The 22,484-nt window shown below is 39.1% G+C and overlaps 1 protein-coding gene and 1 long non-coding RNA gene across 2 annotated transcripts in view; one reads left to right on the plus strand and one right to left on the minus strand.

Moving 5' to 3' along the window:
- RPGRIP1 (RPGR interacting protein 1) overlaps positions 1-22,484 on the plus strand; it is an 81,782-nt gene that overhangs the window by 50,667 nt on the left and 8,631 nt on the right. Inside the window, exons 20-21 of the mRNA XM_058738463.1 lie at positions 5,663-5,760; positions 15,218-15,410. Of these exons, the coding sequence (XP_058594446.1) occupies positions 5,663-5,760; positions 15,218-15,410 (291 nt within the window). The remainder of the gene's footprint in view (positions 1-5,662; positions 5,761-15,217; positions 15,411-22,484) is intronic.
- On the minus strand, positions 5,841-11,783 carry LOC131516888 (uncharacterized). Its single transcript, XR_009264287.1, has 2 exons — positions 11,645-11,783; positions 5,841-6,115 (listed from the first exon to the last, which is right to left on the minus strand). It is a non-coding gene; the product is annotated as an uncharacterized LOC131516888 (long non-coding RNA).

Below are 22,484 nucleotides of genomic sequence, written 5' to 3' on the forward strand. Positions count from 1 at the left end.
TTTAGCTTTAAATGCTTATGATTAGGGAAAAAAAGATCTGAAGTCAATACCGTAAGCTTTTACTTTAAGAAGCTAGAAAAGAAAAGAAAAAGGAAGCTAGAAAAAGAAAATAATATTAAACCCAAAGAAAATAATAATGAAGATCAGAGTAGAAATCAATGAAATAGAAACAGAAAAAGAATAGAGAAAATCAATGAAGCCAACTTTGAATAGATCAGCAAACTTGATAAGCCTTTATCTAGACTGACTATAGTAAAGATCCAACAGAAACTACTTAGTAATTTGAACAGAAGTTTAATATAAAGAGTTATTAACTATAACAGGAGATTGAACTAGGGGTGGTGGTGAGGATTGACTAGTAAGAAGTAAACAGAACTCTAAATAATACAGGTATTTCAGATTTAAAGAATATCCACTAATCCCTAGAACTGAAATAAAGTACCCAAATAAGAAATAGGTCTGATAGACAACCCTTTCAGGCTGAAATCCAGACCTCACTGGAGGGAGTGAAGTCATGTTTTATTGAATAGAACAGAATTTGGCTGTGGCTGCACATCAAACCCCAGAGAATCTGTGAATTTGGCCTCTGGAACATTGCAGGTAAACCATTCACAGAGAGATGCCAAGCCAGTGGCATTTCACCTACTTGGGGGTGGGGTAGGGTACCAAGAAAACTGCCCACAGGGAGGTGCCATATACTACAGGCCACTGGAAACTACTAGAATTGGGTGTTGCAGAAGCCATCTACTACTAGAAATGTGTTCTACAGGAAATGATGTGAGCTGCTGGAGCCAGGCATTAAGTTGCATGAGCCTTGTCTGCAGAGTCCTTATCTTCTGCAGGAGTCTGCCTAAAACCAGGGAGAGAAACCTTTTCCTCCTTCAGTGATCCTCCATGCTCACTTAAACTTAACATGGTGCCATCTGGCAAAGAAGAAATACTTACAGGGTGCAACTCCATCATTGCAGAGCAGGCAGTTATATTGAGTTGAAAGACAATTAATTAATAACTGGCCTGCTGATTAAGGGGGGAAAAAAAGCAAAGACACGAGTTAGCAAAATCAGGAATGAATGTAAGATCACTACAAACTCTATAATTAAAAGGACCATAAAAGAATATTATGAACAACTTTATACAACTTAGATGGAAAAGACAAATTCTTAGAAAGATACAAATTAGCAGAACTGACTCAAGAAGAAATAGAAGATCAGAATTGACCTATAAAAAGTACAGACGGAAATTAGTAATTGAAAATCTTACCAAATAAAAATCCAGTTCTGGGGCACCTCGGTGGCTCAGTCGGTTAAGTGTCTGACTCTTGATTTTGACTCAAGTCATGATCTCACAATTCGTGGGATCAAGCCCTGCTGTCAGTATAGACCCTACTTGGAATTCTCTCTCTCCCGCTCTGTCTGCCCTTCCCCTGCTTGCATGTACTCTCTTTCTCTCAAAGTAAATAAATAAACATTAAAAAGTACTTTTTAAAAGAAGAAGTCCAGTTCTAGATAGCCTCACTGATGAATTCTACTAATATTTAAGGAAGAAAAAATGCTGATCCTTCAGAATCTCTTTCTGAAAATAGTAGATCCAGAGAAACTTTCTAACTGATTTGATTATAAAGTAGCATTATCCAGATAACAAAGCAAGCCAAAGACATTAAAAGAAAGGCAACTATAGACCAATATTCAACATGAACACAGATGCAATATCCTAAATGCAATATTAGCAAACCAATCCAGCAAAATATAAAAATATTAAAAGGGTTGTGCTCACCATGTTCAACTGAGATTTATTTCTAGAATGCAAGTTTAGTTTAATAGCAGAAAATTGATTTATTTAGTACACTGTATTAGTGGAATAAAAGCTTTATGATCATCTCAATAGATAGGGGGGAAAAAGCATTTTACAAAATCCAACTCCTATTCTCAATAAGAACTCTCACCAAACTAGGTAGAAGGAAATTATTTCAAAGTAACAAGGGATAATAAAACCTGTAACTAACATCTTATTTTGTGGTAAAAGACTGAATGTTTTTCCCTGAAGATTGAGAAAAAAGAAAGGATTTCTGCTTTTATCACTCTGTTTGAACATTATAGTGGAGATTTTAATCATTGCAATAAGGCAAGAAAAAGAAATTGAAGTCATAACAATTGGAAATAGAGAAGTAGTACTACCTTTATTGGCAATTGACATCTTTGACCTCCTTTTTAGAAAATCATAAAAAATCTACAAAAAAATTTTTAAAAACTAAAAGCAAGTGAACAACATTATAGGTTATAAATCAGTATACCAAAATCAATTGTATTGCCATATAGTATCCATGAACACTCTAAAATAAAATCAAGCAAACAATTCCATTCACAGTATCATCCCAAAGAATAAAATATTTAGGAATAGATTTTAAAAAAGAAATGCAAGACCTGTATACTGAAAACTACAAAAGTTCCTGAGAGGAATTAAAGAAATTTAAAATAAATGAAGAAATGTATCATGTTTATGGATTGGACCACTCATAATTGTTAAGATGGCAGTTCTCCCCAAAATTTATACATGAATGCAAAGAATTTAGAAAAACCAAAACAATTTTGAAAGAACAAAGTTGAAATTTTTGTACTACCTGATTTCAAAACTTCCTTAAGATAAAGGTAGAGTATTTCAGACAGTGTGGTATTAGCATAAAGATAGACTTACAGATCAGTGGGACAGAATTGTGAATCCAGAAATAAACTTTCATTTTATGGTGAATTGATTTTTCCACAAAGGTCCCAAGACAATTCAATGGGGATATCTAATCTTGCCATCAAATGGTGCTAGGACAATTAGATATCCACATAGAGGAGGGGGAAAAAACCTTAAACAACTACCTCACACCACCCATAAAAATTAACCAAAATACATTATAAATCTAAATATTAGAACCAAAACTATAGCATTTCTAAAAGAAAACATAGGATAAATTATTTGACCTTATTAGACAAAGATTCTTTAGCTATGACATCAGAATCATGGTCCATAAAATTTAAAAAAAGATAAATTGGACTTAGGCAAAATAAAAAATGCATGGTCTTCAAAGGACAGTGTTAAGAAAATGAAAAGGTCAGCTATAGATTAGGAGAAAATATTTGCAAATCACATTTTTTTTCCTTTTTTAAATTTAAATTTTAGTTGCAAATCACATTTCTGATAAAGGACTTGCATCCATAATCTGTAAGGAATCCTTACAACTCAGTAAGACAACTCAATTAAAAATGGTCAATAAATTTGACTAGACATTCACTAAAGAACATATATGAATGGCAGTTAAGCATACAAAAGATGCTCAACAGCATTAGTCATTAGGAAAAAGCAAAATAATATCACAATGAGATACCAGTACACTCCAGCTAGAATTGATACATTCTAGAGGTTGACTGTAGCAAGTGTTAGTGAAGATGTGGAAAAATTGGAACCTTATGCATTACTGTTGGGAATAGAAAACAGTACAGCTACTATGAAAAATATTTGGCTATTTCCTAAAAAATAAAACATACAGTTTACAATCCAGCAATTCTCTTCTTAAGGGTCTGTTCAAGAGAATTGGAAACATTTGACCATCCAAAGACTTGTACACAAATACTCAGAGCAGCATTATTCATCATTCAGAATAAGGAAAGATGTCTTAAATAAAAAACAAAATGTAGTAGTCATGAAGAAAATATTGATAAAGTTGACTACTTTAAAAGTAAGAATTTCTGTGTAGCAAAAGATTAAATGGGCAAGAGTGGAAATCATATTTGTAAAACATGCGACCATCAAAAGGCTCAAATTAAAAAAATATGCAGAACCCCTACAAATCAATTAGAAAAAGACAGCTCGCAGCTTTTTCTGCCCACTGGTCCTGTCCCTGTGCTTTAATAAAAATCACCTTTCTGCACCAAAGACGTCTTCAAGAATTCTTTCTTGACCGTCAGCTCTGAACCCCATCATTTCAAAACCTCATCAACATTAGTAGAATTTTCTTGGGGTGCCTGAGTGGCTCAATCAGTTAAGTGTCAGACTCTGATTTTGGCTCAGGTTGTGATCTCACGGTTCTTGAGATCGAATCCTGCATTGAGCTCTGCTCTGAGTGTGGAGCCTGCTTAAGATATTCTCTCTCTCTCTCTCTCTCTCTCTCTCTCTCTCTGCCCCCCCTCCCTCTCCCTCTGCCCCCCCTCCCTCTCCCTCTGCCCCCCCCTCCCTCTCCCCCTCCTCTGACCCTCTCCCTCTGGCCCTCTCCCCAACTTGTGCTCTCTCTCTCTCTCTCTCTCTCTCTCAAATAAACAGGGGCACCTGGGTGGCTCAATCGATTAAACATCCGACTTCAGCTGATGTCATGATCTCACAGTTTGTGGGTTTGAGCCCCACATCAGGCTCTCTGCTAATCAGTACAGAGCCTACTTCAGTCCTCCTCTCCCTCTGCCCCTCCCCCTCCCCCTTGCATTCTCTCTCTTCTTCTCAAAAATAAATAAACATTAAAAAAAAAGAAAGAAAGAAAAAGCCCAATAGAAAAATTAGCAAAGATATGAAAGGCATCTTACAAAAGGGAATTTCAAATGTTCAGTAAAAATTATTATGTATGACAAGGTCACATTACAAGAGAGCATGTGGAATGAGAGATATTGTCTGAGGCTATTTTTGGGAAATACAATCTGCCACCCCAATTGCATTGCTTTTTCTTGGCTTGGTCATTTTCTCCAGCCCCTACAAAAGGACCAGCTTTCTTTCTAGTTTCCTTCCTTCCATTCTCCCTTCTTTCCCTTTTTTTCTTTTTTCTTTTCTTTTTTTTCTAGAAGTGAACTCCTTATTTGGCAAACTTCTGAATAAGTGAATCTTTGAAAAGGAGGGTTTGCTCTTGCACTGTTGGTGGGAATGCAAACTGGTGTAGCCACTCTGGAAAACAGTGTGGAGGTTCCTCAAAAAATTAAAAATAGACCTACCCTATGACCCAGCAGTAGCACTGCTAGGAATTTACCCAAGGGATACAGGAGTACTGATGCATAGGGGCACTTGTACCCCAATGTTTATAGCAGCACTCTCAACAATAGCCAAATTGTGGAAAAAGCCTAAATGTCCATCAACTGATGAATGGATAAAGAAATTGTGGTTTATATACACAATGGAGTACTGCAGGGCAATGAGAAAGAACGAAATATGGCTCTTTGTAGCAACGTGGATGGAACTGGAGAGTGTGATGCTAAGTGAAATAAGCCATACAGAGAAAGACAGATACCATATGGTTTCACTCTTATGTGGATCCTGAGAAACGTAACAGAAACCCATGGGGGAGGGGAAGGGGAAAAAAAAAAAAGAGGTTAGAGTGGGAGAGAGCCAAAGCATAAGAGACTCTTAAAAACTGAGAACAAACTGAGGGTTGATGGGGGGTGGGAGGGAGGGGAGGGTGGGTGATGGGCATTGAAGAGGGCATCTTTTGGGATGAGCACTGGGTGTTGTATGGAAACCAATTTGACAATAAATTTCATATAATAAAAAAAAAAAAAAGAAAAGGAGGGTTTGATTCTCAGTAAATGAAGCCAAAATCTAGGTACTCAGAACTAGTGGCCAGATAAGGGATTGAAGATGAAGGTACTGGGTTTAGATAGGGTGCTTGGAAATAGTTCTGTAATTCTAGCCTTTTCTGTAACAGATAAAGAATCCTGTGAACAAGCTTCTGAAGTCAGTGAAGCACAGACTACTGATAGTGATGACATAGTGACACCAGTATCTCAGAAATGTCCTAAGGCGGTAAGTACACTGGGGTAATCATCCTCGTGTGAATGTGAGCCAAGCTTATAAACAACGACATTGTGCTTAATGGCCACATATGTGAAATTATCCCATTTTTAATGAACTTGATGGGAAAATCAAGTTGTTTAGTTAAATTTGCATTGCGAAGGAGTGGAAGTTTCTTGAGACAGGCTCTGCTGAAAGGATCATTTTCTTGATTTGGTATAAATGGGGATTTTTTTTTCAATACTTCTCTCCTTTGTCTGGATCCCCTGCCTGTCTCCTTCATTGTGCGCTGATTCATCTCCAGCCTGAGTAATGCCCATTTCCGAAGTCCACCTAAGGAGAGCAGATGTACTTTGGGAGGTGGAAGCTAGAAGAGAAGAAAGGGTTCTTTGCGGGAAAGCCCAGAGAGATTCCGTTTCTGAAGTTTTTGACCCAAGTTTTAAAACTTGTAGATGCAATTTTTTTTTTAATTTTTTCAACGTTTATTTATTTTTGAGAGAGAAACAGAGCATGAACGGGGGAGGGGCAGAGCGAGAAGGAGACACAGAATCTGAAGCAGTCTCCAGGCTCTGAGCTGTCAGCACAGAGCCCGGCATGGGGCTTGAACTCACAAACCATGAGGTCATGACCTGAGCTGAAGTTGGACGCTTAACCAACTGAGCCACCCAGGCACCCCTGTAATTGCAATTCTTTATTGAATATTTCAGCCTCGGATCACTTGTGGGACTAATTGGGGATATACACACACAAATATATGAGTAAATATTCATGGGTATATTCAACCATTATTGTATTAGAATCTTGTGTGGTTATAAGTGAGATAGGAAACAATCACTCTCTTGAGCCATTGGAATGCTCCCTGACACATGTGTGGTCACTTAATAAATATGTGTTGAATGAGTGACTGAATGAAAGATTAAAATCTGATTGAGGATTATGAACTTCATTAGAAACAATATAAGTATAGTGTGACCTAAAATCAAGTGGTTAGATTATGTGATAGAAACTCCAAGGTTTGTGGGACACTTGGGTGGCCCAGTGAGTGGGTTAAGTGTCTGAATCTTGGTTTCGGCTCAGGTCATGATCTCATGGTTCGCTTGGGATTCTCTCTCTCCCTCTCTCTCTGCCCCGCCCTGACTTGTGTGCACACGCGCTCTCTCTAAATAAATAAATAAACTTAAAAAAAACCTCTAAGGTTTGTAAGAATTCAGAAAAGGGATATCATTGCTGCTTTTGTAGAGGTCAGAAAACTCTTCCTTGAGAGTCAGAACTTGTACCGATGGTTTGCAGGCAACTAAAGGATATTGGTGTGGAGAGAAACAACTCAAAATCAGTAGACTTAAACAGTTGAGAAAGAAAATTTTAAGTATTTTCTTCTGAAGCTGTATCTGCCATATCTTTAACCATTACACAATCATATCTTGAGAAATACTTGTAAGATCAGACCAGGGAATGTTGCAACTGGACAGTGACTCCTTAGAGGTCATAAAGGTGAAGAAGATGAATATGTCTAGTACAGAAAGCTGGTTAGCAGAAGAGGTGATCTCCAGTCAAAGTTTCTAAATTAAGCCACCTCTCAGATCAACCTTAAAAACTGGTCAGCAAGTTTTTTGAACTACATGTCAGACATACTACATTTAAAGTATTATTCAAGGGGCGCATGGGTGGCTCAGTCGGTTAAGCATCTGACTCTTGGTTTCAACTCAGATCATTGTCTCATGGTTCGTGATTTCTAGCCCCGTGTCAGGCTCTGTGTTGACAGTGCAGAGCCTGCTCAGGATTCTCTCCACCCCCTCCTTCTTCCCCTCCCCACTTCTCTCTCTCTCAAAATAAATAAATAGACTTAAAAAAATAAAAAATGAAATATTATTCAAAATTAAAGGCTCCTAAATAAGATCTTATTAGAAAATCTTTGTGCACCCAAAAATGATTTGACAAGCTAAATATGAAAACTGAGCTTACTTAGCAAAAACTTAGTGTTATCATCAAATTAAATTTATAACACAGGCACATATAGTTGACCTTTGAATGATGTGGGGGTTAAGGACTCAACCCTCTGTGCAGTTGAGAATCCATGTACAACTTTTGACTTCCCCAAAACTTAACTACTAACAGCCTACTGTTGGCCAGAAGGCTTACCCATAACAAATAGTTGATCAACACATATTTTGTATGTCATATGTATTCTTATGATAAAGTAAGCTAGAGAAAAGAAAATGCCATTAAGGGGGACACCTGTGTGGCTCAGTTGGGTAAGCATCTGACTCTAGGTTTTGGCTCAGGCCATGATCTTACTGTTGGTGGGATAAACCCCTGAGGCTGGCCAGTATGTAGCCTGCTTGGGATTCTCTCTACCACCCCCCCCCTTCTCTTTGCCTCTCGCCCACTTGCACTCTCTCTCTCTAAATAAATAAATAAACTTAAAAAAAATCATAAGGAAGGGGCACTTGGGTGGCTCAGTCTGTTAAGCATTCAGCTCATGTCATGATCTCATGGCTCATGAGTTCAAGCCATGCATGGGGCACTGTGCTGTCAGTGCAGAGCCCGCTTCAGATCCTCTGTGCCCCTCTCTCTCTGCCCCTCCCCTTGCCTGTGCAAGTGCTCTTGTGTGCTCTCTTTATTTCAAAAACAAATCAACGTTTAAAAAAAAAAGAAAAAATCATAAGAGAAAGTAAGGTTATAGTACTGCACTGTATTTATTGAAAAACATCCACATATAAGGGGACCCACGTCATTCAAACCTCTATTGTTTGAGGGTTGACTGTACAAAATCATTATTGTATTTCAGAATAGCTGGGCATAAAAGATCAAAGAGATTGAATGACCAGAGATAATATTTGAGCTCTGTCACTTCTGTTTGGACTCAGCCAGGATAATGGAAGAAGCAAGAGAGTGTAGTGTTAAGAGCATGAAGATTTGATTCAGGCAAAATTTGTCTAGATCCTGGCTCTGCTAACTTTGGAGGGGTTATTTAGCTTCTATTGAGCTTTCCTTATCTGGTAATATTAAGTATGCTTACCTTCTAGTGATGTGGCAAGATTTAAATAAGGTAATGTGTGATAAGGGCTTAATACAGTGCCCAAGACAAATTAAGTACTAAATGACAATGATGATGCTATTGATGATGATAATAGTTTATCCTCTTTGAAATATTCTAGTTCTCAAGGTCATGCTTCTGTGATCTGGTAGTGCCCCCCCCTCCCCCGCCACACAAAAAGAACTAGACCGTAAAGGGAGGGGATTGAAGCAGAGGGGTGTCATTTCCTTTCTGGCTCCCAGGTCAATTGAGTAGGTTGAACAGTACAACTCAAAGAAGACCCTTCCAAGATGTCTTTCCCTTATACTGCTAAAAAGTGAAATGGTTACAATACTAAAGAATCTTTGCCTCTCCTTGAGTCCAGGATTAGGACAGTTCCTGTGTTCATAGGAGGTATGTAGGGCTGTTTCCCACGAGGCCCTGTCTGTTAATCAACACAGGGTTCCTAAAGGCCCTCTATACTTAACTTCTCTCTAAGAATCCCCAGGAAATGATCACAGCCCAAACCACATTCCTGGTCCCAGGAATCAATCTTCCACTATGAGTAGACCATAGAAAACGTTTCCATCTCCTTCTTAGTAGCTACTAACTAGAGGAGAACAATTATTTCCATTTGCTCTATGGCCTTAGGTTATGGTCTTTTATTTGCCATAGTGTGTATCAAGATTCTCAAAGTTTATTCTCTTTTGTTATACTCTTTTTTAAAAAAATGTTTATTTATTTACTTTTGAGAGGGAGAGAGCACACTCACATGAGCAGGGGAGGGACAGAGAGAGAGGGAGGCAGAGAGTCCCAAGCAAGCTCTGTGCTGTCAGTGCAGAGCCCGACATGGGACTCAAACCCACAAACTGTGAGATCATGACCTGAGCTGAAACCAAGATTTGGGTGCTTAACTGAGTGAGTCACTGAGGCACCCCTTTTTTTGCTTTCTTATGAATGACATTAAACATTATGTATTTTTCTTTCTTTAAACTTATTTTGAGATAATTAAAGATTTGTAAACAGTTGCCAAAAAAGGTACAGGGAGGTGCCATGGATCATTCACACAGGTTTTTGCATTTTTTTTCTTTTTTGTTACACAGTATTCAGAAATGTGCCATCAGTAACATTTTGGGAGTCCATCTATGTTGATATGTTCAGCTTTTTCTAGTTCTTTTCTCTTAACTGCTGATCAGTTTTAGTTAAGATAATACATGACCTTTTATTTAGACAGACCTCAGTGGGCAACACTGATAAACTTGATATTCATTAATTCACTAAAGCCGCACAACAGCCCTTTGGGTTGTTTACTCCTTCAACAAATCATTATGGAGTACCTGTCGTAGTACTTGGCAGGCTGTATGGACACAAAAAGGTGAATAAGACAGACTTGGTCTCTTCCCTCTTGAATCTTACATTCTATTGAGGGAAAACATATATAAATCAGTGAGCAACTAAGTAAGATACTTGTTGATTCTAAATACTATGAAGAAAATAAGTTGAGTAATAGTAATGGGAGAGGTTGAGTTAGGCATGTGTAAGGAAAGACTTCTCTGAGAAGGGGACATTTAAATTTTTTTATGTTTATTTATTTATTTTGAGACAGGGAGGGAGGGAGGGGTAGGGGCAGAAGAGAGAAAGAGAGAATCCCAAGTAGCCTACTTGCTGTCAGTGCAGAGCTTGATGCCTGGCTCGATCTCACCATCTGTGAGATCATGACGGGATCCGAAATCAAGAGTTGGACTCTTAACCAACGGAGCCATCCACATGCCTCTGAAGAGGGGACATTTAAACTGAAATTTGAAGATAGAGAAGGGAAGAGATGGAGGGAAATCATCTCAGGCAGAGGAACTGGCAAATGTAAAGACCCTGATGTAGAACAGTTTGGTTTATCTGAAGTGCTGGAAATCAAGAGGTTATATGTCAGTAAAACTGGGGGCAAAAAAGAAAAGGAAGAGGAGGAGGAGGAGAAAGAAAAGGAAGGTATGAAAGAAAATTCCTCTAGCCACACTTCAAATATTTTTTAATGTTTATTTATTTTTTGCGAGAGAGAGAGAGAGAGAGAGGGAACGGGGGAGGGGCAGAGAGAGAGAGGGAGACACAGAATCCGAAGCAGGCTCCAGGCTCCAAGCTGTCAGCACAGAGCCCAATGCAGGGCTCGAACCCACAAGCTGTGAGATCGTGACCCAAGCCGAAGTCAGACGTTTAACTGACTGAGCCACCCAGGCACCCTCCTCTAGCCAAACTTTTAAATGAGCCTTGAAAGGAACAAATGTTTGATGACCATACCTTGTCACTTGAATTTTTGTACAACCAGGTAATTAAAAGAGGGAAAAGAGAGGAAAAAAACTAATGTCACAGCGAACGTCTCTGTTCACATGTATCTTTGTGTATTTGGCAGATGTTTTTGTGAGATAGATTCCTGGAAGCAAAACTGCTGGTTTTAAAAGGAATGTGCACTTGAACTTTTGATGGATATCACTAAATTATCAGCCCCCAAATTATACCACTGTCACCCTATGGTCACCTTTTCTCACAGTGTTACCAACACTTCTCCTCAGCTTTCTCAGTTCCTGACTTTAATGGAATGAGAGTGTTTGTAAGGGAAGGAATCAAAAGTAACTTTGAAAAATTAAGATCCAGGTAGTGTGATGAAGTAACAAAACAAATTAAGAGTATGCTAGATGCTGGGACTACAGGGGTTGGTGAGGCAGATGTGTGTGGTCCTAGAACTTAGGTAGCTTAAAGTCTGTGAGGTGCTATCCCCAGAATTATAATGTGATACAAATGTAACTTAAAATTTTCTAGTGTCCATATGAAAAGTGTGAAAAGAAACAAGTAAAATTAATAATATATTTTAGGGGCGCCTGGGTGGCTCACTTGGTTGATTGTCCGACTTTGGCTCCGGTCATGCTCTCACGGTTCATGAGTTCAAGCCCCACATCGGGTTCACTGCTCTCAAGGCAGAGCCTGCTTATCCTCTGTCCTCCTTGCTCTCTGCCCTTTCCCTGCTTGTGCACTCTCTCTCAAAATAATAATAATAATAATAATAATAATAATAATAATAATAATAATAATATAATTAAATAAATAAAACACTTAAAGTAATTTAATAAAAAAAGAATACATTTTCTTTAACCTAATATATCTAACGCATTATCATTTCAGGGCACCTAGGTGGCTCAGTCAGTTCAGCTTCCGACTTTGGCTCAGGTCACAATCTCAGGTTGTGAGTTCGAGCCCCATGTTGGGCTCTGTGCTGAAAGCTCAGAGCCTGGAGCCTGCTTCGGATTCTGTGTCTCCCTGCTCTCTCTGCCCCTCCCCTGCTCTGTCTCTCTCTCTCTCAAAAATAAACATACATTAAAAAAAATTAAAGCACTATCATTTCAATATGAAATTAATGCAAAACATTATTGAGACACCTTACAAAGTCTTCGAAATCCTGTGAATTTTACACTGACCACGCATCCCAATTCAGAGTAGCTATGTTTCAAGTGCTGAGTAGCCACCTGTGGCTAATGGCCATTGTGTCATAGAGCAGAATTGTGACACAATATTTTCTAAATGTAAGTTGACGTCCCCAGGCAATGAAATAAAAATAGAGGTTCCCAGCAAAAACAAACAAAAAACTGAGAAAGAATAAAATACAAAATAATAGTTTTCATTGCACTTATTAAGGTTAAAAATTGTTTCAGGAGACTTTTATTTCAATGATTTTTTTTTACACACACACATATGAATATGGATAGGCTGAGTTTTACAGTTTGAAAGTCACTGGTCTGGTGGTTGTTCATGTTTAACTATGAGGAAAAATGTTCATCTTGTTAGGCGTGGGAGGCTTTTTTTTGGTAAGATGTTGCTGGGGATTCGGGTACTTATATGACTATGAACACCTATTTTTTTTTTTTCCAGATCTCAGTGTTTCCTAAAGTGTGTTCTTTGGAAAATTAAACCCAACCATATCCAGGGAAAAACAAAAAGCAATTGTGTAGTCAAATACGTTTGGAAAAAACTATCTTTGTATCATCCTCTAAAAGTGTCCAGAAGCATCTTAGCATATTAAAGGCCATAGGTCAAGTTAAAGAATGCTGATAAGTTTGTTAATCTTGATTTTCCAAAATTTATTTTCTCACAGAACCATTCATTTATAAAATACCTATTCCTCAGATACACCTTTGAGAAGTTCTGCTTCATTATTTTTAAAGAAGTTTAGCATTGATACAATTTTATTTTTTAAGTATTTATTTTGAAAGAGAGGAAGAGAGTGTGGGTGCCCATTAGTGTGAGTATGAGGAGGGGAGGGGCAGAGAGAGAAGGAGAGAGAGAATCCCAAGCAGTCTCTATGCTGTCAGCATGGAGCCTGATTTTAGGCTCGATCCCATGAACTGTGAGATCACTACCTGAGCCGAAATCAAGAGTTGGGCATTTAACTAGCTGAGCCAACCAGATGCCCCAAGTTCTGCTACATTTTTATTGAAACTGTAGGACATAGGGTTCTCAGCTTAACAATAATGTCAACAGTGGCATGGGAGAACTTTCTAGGGTAATGGTTCTGTATCTTGAATATGTTGATTACACACTTGTATATACGTATCAAAACTGTACACTTGGGGCATCTGGGTGACACAGTCAGTTAAGCATCTGATTCTAGATCTCAGCTTAGGTCATGATCTCAAAGTTTGTGAGTTCAGGCCCTACATCGGGCTCTGCACTGATGTTGTAGAGCCTGCTTGGGATTCTGTCTCTTTCTCTCTAACCCTTCCCTACTTGTGCGCTCTCGCTCTCTCTCTCTCTCTCTCTCTCTCTCAAAATAAATAAACTTAAAAAATTTTTTTAAACAGTACACTTTAGGTTTTGTATTTTACTGTGTGTAAATTAAAATTATATGTAAATGTATAAAAGTGAAACATTGCCAGGAGCCACCCTAGACGGTGGTATATAAGAGTGGCTTTTATGCTTTTTTTTCTTTTTTTAATTTTTTTTTTTTTCAACGTTTATTTATTTTTGGGACAGAGAGAGACAGAGCATGAACGGGGGAAGGGGCAGAGAGAGAGGGAGACACAGAATCGGAAACAGGCTTCAGGCTCTGAGCCGCCAGCCCAGAGCCTGACGCGGGGCTCGAACTCACGGACCGCGAGATCGTGACCTGGTTGAAGTCGGACGCTTAACCGACTGCGCCACCCAGGCGCCCCTATGCTTTTTTTTCATATTTGATTTATTTTTAAAATTTACATCCAAGTTAGTTAGCATATAGTGCAACAATGATTTCAGGAGTAGCTTCCTTAATGCCCCTTACCCATTTAGCCCATCCCCCCCCACAACCCCTCCCATAACCCTCAGTTTGTTCTCCATATTTATGAGACTCTTCTGTTTTGTCCCCCTCCCTGTTTTTATATTATTGTTGCTTCCCTTCCCTTGTGTTCATCTGTTCTGTATCTTAAAGGCTTTTATGCTATTTTAATCACAGACACTGTAAGAAACACATTTCTACTTTGTGCCCAGTCCAATCACATATACACAAAAGTTTTAAGAAACAAGGCTTACCTGTACCAGTCTCATATTTTCTGTTTTATTCCATTCCATTCTATCTTATCTTATTCTTTCCTTTAAAAAAAAATTCTAGGGGTGCTTGGATGGCTCTTGACGTCTGAGTCTTGATTTCAGCTCATGATCATGATCTCATGGTCATGATCTCATGGTTTGTGAGTTCAAGCCCTGAGTGGGGCTCCATTCTGATAGTGCAGAGCCTGCTTGAGAATACCCCTCTTTCCCTCTCTCTCTCTGCCCCTCTCCTGCTTACACTCTGTCTCTCTCTGTCTCTCAAATATGAATAAATGTTAAAAAAAAAGAACAAGGAAAGAAATATTGCCTTCTGAGCTTCCTTGGGGAAGGCCCAGAAGCTGCACTTCCTTCCTAAGAGAAAAGATGAGAGTGGGGGTAGATCTTTGGACACGAGGGCACTGGCCTGGCAACCTAGAGACAGGAGAGTTCTCACAGATGACGAGGGAGAACTGTGGCTGGTCCGGGCCATCCCGGGTCGACGTCTCACTAGTGTCATGATATGACTTGTGGCCACACCGTGGAAAGGGAGGACTTAACGTTGCCCTCGGCTTATTTCTTGAAACTAGAGAGATGTCAGCCCTGTACCTGGTGTCCCTAATGCAAAAATGGACACACGGACAATCAAAGGAGAGGACGGTGGCTGTGGCAGCAACTTTGAAGTAGGGCTGAAAGTACTGGCATTACCGTGAGAGGTCAGGCTGGTCTGACTGCCTGTTCCGGGGCATGTATTTGGTGGGCGCAGGCAGTTCTGGGCGGCAGCTTTACCGCAATTCTCAAGGCTATGTTAGATGGAATATGTCTGGGATGGAGTCTGAGAGAGTAACGTGTTAATTGGAGTGTGAACACTTGGAGCATCACTAACCTACAGGAAATACATATCTTCCTTGTCAGAGGTCAGAGAAGATGTGCATCGAAATTGTCTCCCTGGCCTTCTACCCAGAGGCCGAAGTGATGAGTGATGAAAATGTAAAACAGGTGTATGTAGAGTACAAGTTCTACGACCTCCCCTTGTCAGAGACGGAGACTCCAGTATCCCTGAGGAAACCGAGGGCAGGAGAAGAGATCCACTTCCACTTCAGCAAAGGTGAGGCAGCCCCCGTGGTTGGCCAGGAAGGGGAGTCTGAGGGGCCAGAACTACTCTGCCCTTCCAATGGGGTGCATGCAACCGTTCTCTTTTCTCTCATTTATCAAAGTGATACGTGCATATAGGCTTACTAATTTTTTCGGTTTTTATTATTTAAAAATTTTTTTAAAATATTTATTTATTTTGAAGTTGGGTGGGGTGGGGGGCAGATAGAGGAGAGAGAGAATTCCAAGCAGGCTCCGTGCTGTCAGTGCAGAGCCTGACACGGGGCTTGAACTCATGAACCATGAGACCATAACTTGAGCCAAAATCAAGAGTTGGATGCTCAACTAACTGAGCCACCCAGGTACCCCTTTTTATTATGTTTTTAAATATTTATTTTGAGAGAGAGAGGGCACAAGTGAGTGAGGGGCAGAGAGAGGACAGAGAGAATCCCATGAGGCACAGAGAGAGAGAGAGAGAAGCAGGGTTCAGGCTCACCAGAAGCGGGGGCTTGTGCTCATCTGAAGCAGGGCTCAAGCTCATGAACCATGAGATCATGACCTCATGAGATCATGAGCCAAAGTCAGATGCTTAATCAACTGAGCCACCCAGGCACCCCTTTTATTACTATTTTTAATCAAGTTTTCTATTAAAATTTTTTTAATGTTTATTTTTGAGAGAGAGCACAAGAGCGGGAGGGGCAGAGAGAGGGAGAGGGAGACACAGAATCTGAAGCAGTCTCCAAGCTCTGAGCTGTCAGCACAGAGCCCGACGCAGGGCTCGAACCCATGAACCTTGAGATCATGACCCAAGCTGAAGTCGGATGCTTAACTGACTGAGCCACCCAGGTGCCCCTTAAGTTTTCTATTTTAATTCCAGTATAGTTAACATACAGTGTTATATTAGTTTTAGGTGTACAGCACAGTGATTCAACAATTCTATACATTACTCTCAGTGCTCATCAGGATGGGTGTACTCTTAATCCCCTTCACTTGTTTCACTCATCCCCCCCCCCCCCCAACCCCGCACCTCCCCTCAGGTAACCATCAGTTTGTTCTTTATACTTAAGAGTCCGGTTTTTTGGTTTGTCTCTGTTTTTTCCTTTGTTTTGCTTCTTAAATTCCACACATAAGTGAAATCACATGGTATTTGTATTTCTCTGACTGACATATTTGGCTTAGCATAATATTCTCTAGATCCATTCACAGTGGCTGCACCAGTTTGCATTCCCACCAACAGTGCACAAGGATTCCTTTTTCTCCACATCCTTGCCACCACTTGTTGTTTCTTGTGTTTTTGATTTTAGCCATTCCGAAAGGTATGAGGTGATATCTCACTGGGGTTCTTTTTTTAATGTTTGTTTATTTTTGAGAGAGAGGGAGAGAGAGCATGTGTGCTCGAGTGGAAGAGGGGCAGAGAGAGAAAGACAGAGGATCTGAAGCAGGCTCCACGGTGAAAGCAGAGAGCCCGATGTGGAGCTCAAACTCACAAACTGTAAGATCATGACCTGAGCCAAAGCCAGACACTTTATTCACTGAGCCACCCAGGTGCCCTCTCACTGTGGCTGTCATTCACATTGATAATGAGTGATTTTGAGCATCTTTTCATGAGTCTGTTGACAATCTGTATCTCTGCTCTGGAGAAATGTTTGTCCGTGTCTTCGCATTTTTTAATTAGATTATTTGTTTTTTGGGTGTTGAGTTATATCAGTTCTTTATAAATTTCAGATACTGACCCTCTACCGGATATGTCATTTGCAAATGTTTTCTCCCATTCGGTAGGTTGCCTTTTAGTTTTGTGGATTATTTCCTTTGCTGTGCAGAGACTTTTTATTTTGATGTATTTCCAATAGCTAATTTTTAATTTTATTTCACTCGCCTTAAGAGACTCGATCTAGAAAAATGTCACTATGGCCGATGTCAGAGAAATTACTGCCTGTGCTCTCTTCTAGGATACTTAGTTTCAGGTCTCACATTTAGGTCCTTAATCCATTTTGAATTTGTTTTTGAGTATGATGTAAGGAAGTCCAGTTTCATTCTTTTGCATGTAGCCGTCCAGTTTTCCCAACACCATTTGTTGAAGAGACCGTCTTTTTTCCAATTGCATATTCTTGCCTCCTTTGTCAAAGATTAATCAACCATATAATCTTATGTTTGTTTCTGGGTTTTCTATTATGTCCCATTGATCTATATGTCTGTTTTGATGCCAGTACCATACTCATCTGATTACTATAGCTTTGTAGTATATCTTGACATCTAGGAGATTGTGATGCCTCCAGCTTTGTTTTTCTTTTTCAAGATCGTTATGCCTATTTGGGGTCTTTGTGGTTCCATACAAATTTTAGGGTTGTTTGTTCTACTTCTGTGAATAATGCTGTTGGTATTTTGATATGTATTGCATTAAATCTGTGGATTGCTTTGGGTAGTGTGGACATTTTAACAATATTTGTTCTTCCAGTCCATGAACATGGAATATTTTCCAATTCTTTCCATTTATTTGTGTGGTCTTCAATTATTTTCATCAGTGTTTTATAGTTTTCAGAGTATAGGTCTTTCATCTCCTTGGTTAAACTTATTCCTAAGTATTTTATTATTTTTGGTGCAATTGTAAATGGGATTGCTTTCTTAATTTCTCTTTCTCTTGCTTCATTATTAATGGATAGACATGCAACAGATTTCTGCACATTGATTTTGTTTCCTGTGACCTTACTAAATTCATTTATCAATTCTAGTAAGTTTTTTGGTGGAGTCTTTAGTGTTTTCTAGTTATGTATCATGTCATCTGCAAATAGTGAAAGGTTTACTTCTTCCTTATCAATTTGGATGCTTTTTACTCCTTTTTCTTGTCTGATTGCTGTGGCTAGGACTTCCAGTACTGTGTTGAATAAATGTGGTGGGAGTGGACATCCTTGTCTTGTTTCTGGTCTTAAAGGGAAAGCTCTCAGTTTTTCACCATTGAATATGATGTTAGCTGTGGGCTTTCCACATACAGCCTTTATTATGTTGAGGAATGTTCCCTCTAAACCTATTTTGTTGAGGGGTTTTATCATGAATGGATATTGTACTTTGTCAAATGCTTTTTCTGCATCTATTAAAATGATCATATGATCTTTATCCTTTTTTTATTGATGTGATGTATCACATCGATTGATTTGCAAATATTGAACCACGCTGGTATCCTGGAAGTAAATCCCACTTGATGGTGGTGAGTGATTTTTTACATGTATTGTTGGATTTGGTTTGTCAATATTTTGTTGGGGATTTTTGCAATTATGCTTATCAGAGATATTGGCCTGTAGTTTTCTTTTTTGTAATGTTTTTATCTGGTTTTGGTATTGGGGTAATGCTGGCCTTGTGTAATAAGTTTTGAAGTTTTCCTTCCTCTTCTATTTTTTGGAATAGTTTGAGAAGAATAGGTATTAATTCTTCTTTAAATGTTTGGTAGAATTCACCTGTGAAGCCATCTTGACTTGAAGTTTTATTTGTTGGGAGTTTTTTAATTATTATTATTGATTCAATTTCATTGCTGGTAATCAGTTGTTTCAAATTTTCAAGTTCTTCTTGAATCAGTTTTGGGAACTTACGTTTCTAGGAATTTGTCCATTTCTTCTAGGTTGTCCAATTGGTTGGCATATAATCTTTCATAATATTCTCTTACAATCCTTTGTATTTCTGTGGTGTTGGTTATTTTTTCTCCTCTTTCATTTCTGATTTTGTTTATTTGAGTCTTTTTTTTTATGAGTCTGGCTAACATTTATCAATTTTGTTCATCTTTTCAAAGAACCAGCTCTTGGTTTATTGATCCATTCTATTGGCTTTTTTAGTTTCTATTTCTTTAATTTCTGCTTTAATCTTTATTATTTTCTTGCTTCTACTGGTTTTGAATTTTGTTTGTTCTTCTCTTTCTAGCTCCTTTAGGTATAATGTTAGGGATTTTTTTATGTTTATTTATTTTTGAGAGAGAAAGAGAGAGCGTAAACAGGGTAGCCACAGAAAGAGAGAGAGAGAGACACACACACACACAGAATCTGAAGCAGGCTTCAGGTTCTGAGCTGTCAGCACAGAGCCTGATGTGGGGCTCGAACTCATGAACCATGAGATCATGACCTACGCTGAAGTCAGAGGCTCAACCGACTGAGCCACCCAGGTGCCCCAGGATAGTTTTTTTTGTTTTTTTTGTTTTGAGATTTTTCTTGTTTCTTGAGTTAGGCCTGTAGTGTTATAAACTTTGCTCTTAGAACAGCTTTTGCTGTATCCCAAAGATTTTGGACCATTGTATTTTCATTTGTCTACATGTATTTTTTTATTTCCTCTCTGATTTCTTGGTTAACCCATTCATTGTTTAGTAGCATGTTATTTAACTTCCATGTATCTGTGCTCTTTGCAGATTTTTTTCACGTGGTTGATTTCTAGTTTCATAGTATTGTGGTCAGAAAAGATGCATGGGGGGGAACCTGGGTGGCTCAGTTGGTTAAGCGTCCAACTTTGGCTCAGGTCATGATCTCACTGTTCATGAATTCAAGCCCCGCATCGGGCTCTGTGCTGACAGCTCAGAGCCTGGAGCCTGCTTTGGATTTTGTGTCTCCCTCTCTCTCTGCCCCTCCCCTACTTGTGCTCTGTCTCTCTCCATCTCTCAAAGGTGAATAAACGTTAAAAAAAAATTAGAAAAGATGCACGGTATGACTTAGTCTGTCTGAATTTGTTTAGACTTGTTTTGTGGCCTACAATGGAGACTGATCCATGTGCACTAGGAAAGAATGTGTATTCTGTTGTTTTAGGATAGAATGTTCTGAATGTATCTGTTAAATCCATCTGGTCCAATGTGTCATTCAAAGCCACTGTTTCTTTGTTGACTTTCTGTTGGATGATCTATCCGTTGAAATAAGTGGGGTTATGCATATGATTTTAAAATATCAAATGGGGTGCCTGCATGACCCAGTTGGTTAAGTGTCCACCTCTTGATCTCAGCTCAGGTCTTGATCTCAGGATTGTGAGTTCAAGCCCCACTTTGGGCTCTGTGCAGGGCATGGAGCCTTCTTAAAAATCTATCTATCTATTTAAGAGAGAAAGAGAACATGAGTTGGGGAGGGGCAAAGGGAGCAAGACTCTTAAGCAGGCTCCATACCCAGCACCAAGCCAGGCTCCCTCTCACAGATGTGAGATCATGGCTTGAGCTGAAATCAAGAGTCAGACGCTTAATTGACTGAGCCACCCAGGCACCCCACAAATAGGCCTACAGAGACTTTTAATTAAACAGTTCCTTTTTCTTTTCTTTTTTTTTTTTTTTCAGAGGAGAAGACAGGGAACAGTTCCTTTTTCTATCCCTTCTCCACGAACCAATCCCTATCATCCCCCATCCTCTTTGGTCCACCACACCTCTTTTCACTTTTTCTGCTATTTCTTGTTATTTAATTCCATGTTTCTTAGGAATGTTTCTATTGCAATTTCCTGACTCACCAATTTTAGGTATTATCTCCTGACTTCCTATCTTGGCACATCAAATTTCTCTCTTATACCCATGTCCCCTTCCTCCCATATACTTGGATCATAACTTTCATTTAATCCAGTCTTAATATTATGGATATTAATTCTTGAAGAGCCAAGTAGTTTGCCATGGTTATATTTCCTTTCTTGTTTGTTATTTTGTTTGTCCCAATTTTTCATTTGCTTTATTTTCATTGTGCCTATTCTCATTCTTTTCACATCCTCCAACAGCCTTTCCAAGTTTTCAAATAATCAAACCTGTCAAACAATGTATCAGTTTTCTTTTCTTTGAAGACCTCTCTTCAGCCCACTGTTCATTCAGCTATTATGCTACTGCTGCCATTTGGAGCAGTCTCCTGGGTCCTGTTTTGTCCTCTGATTCACTTTTATAATTTCTGTAAATGTTTGTTTATTTTTTTTTTTTTTTAATTTTTTTTTTTCAACGTTTTTTATTTATTTTTGGACAGAGAGAGACAGAGCATGAACGGGGGAGGGGCAGAGAGAGAGGGAGACACAGAATCGGAAACAGGCTCCAGGCTCCGAGCCATCAGCCCAGAGCCTGACGCGGGGCTCGAACTCACGGACCGTGAGATCGTGACCTGGCTGAAGTCGGACGCTTAACCGACTGCGCCACCCAGGCGCCCCTGTTTGTTTATTTTTGAGAGAGAGAGAGACCGAGTGCAAGTGGGAGAGGGGCAGAGAGAGACGGAGACACAGAATTGAAGCAGGTTCCAGGCTCTAAGCTGTCAGCACAGAGCCTGATGCAGGGCTCAAACTCAAGAACCGCAAGATCATAACCTGAGCCACAGTTAGACGCTTAACCGACTGAGTCACCCAGGGACCCCACACTTTTATATTTTAATGGATCATATTTTAAAGTATCTTTTAAAGAAAGAGTACATTGGAAGGAAATATTCTGAGAACATCATGTATGAAATCTCTTTATTCTGCATGTATATTCAATTGATAATTAGACCAAGTATAGAAATCTATTTCGAAAACATTTTTATTCAGAATTTCAAAGCAGTTGGTCCATAGTCTTCTAGATCCAGGCCAAGAGCCTAACCTTTGTATGAAAACTACCACTACCTGCCTATAAGACTTTAACATTTTATCTTTATCATTAGTGTTTTTAAACTTCAGAATAATGTGTATATTTTTCTTTTAATTATTCTGGCCATTCAAGGGGCTCTTTCAATTTGGAAGCTTGTGGCTTTTAGTTCTGGGAAATTTTATTGCATTTCTGTGATAATTTTGACCCCAGCATTTTCTCATTTTTCTAGTAGAGTTTTGGATCTTCCAACTTGATCCTCTAAATTTCTCATTTTCTTCCTGTAATTCTACCTCTGCTTTTTCTTTCTATTCTTGGGAAATTTCTTTAATTTTTAAAAATATTTTATTTTTAGTAATTTCTACACCCAATGTGGGGCTCGAACTCACAACCCTGATATCAAGAGTCTCTACCAACTGAGCCAGCTAGGTGCCCCCTCAAATTTCCTTAATTTTATCTTCCAGTCATTGAATACTTATTTTAAATTTCTGCCAGCTGTCTGTTGTTCTCTATTCCTTCTCCTCCTCCTCCTGCTGCTGCTTCTTCTTCTTCTTCTTC

The sequence above is a fragment of the Neofelis nebulosa genome, chromosome 7, assembly GCF_028018385.1.
Source record: "Neofelis nebulosa isolate mNeoNeb1 chromosome 7, mNeoNeb1.pri, whole genome shotgun sequence".
Taxonomy (NCBI): Eukaryota; Metazoa; Chordata; class Mammalia; order Carnivora; family Felidae; genus Neofelis; species Neofelis nebulosa.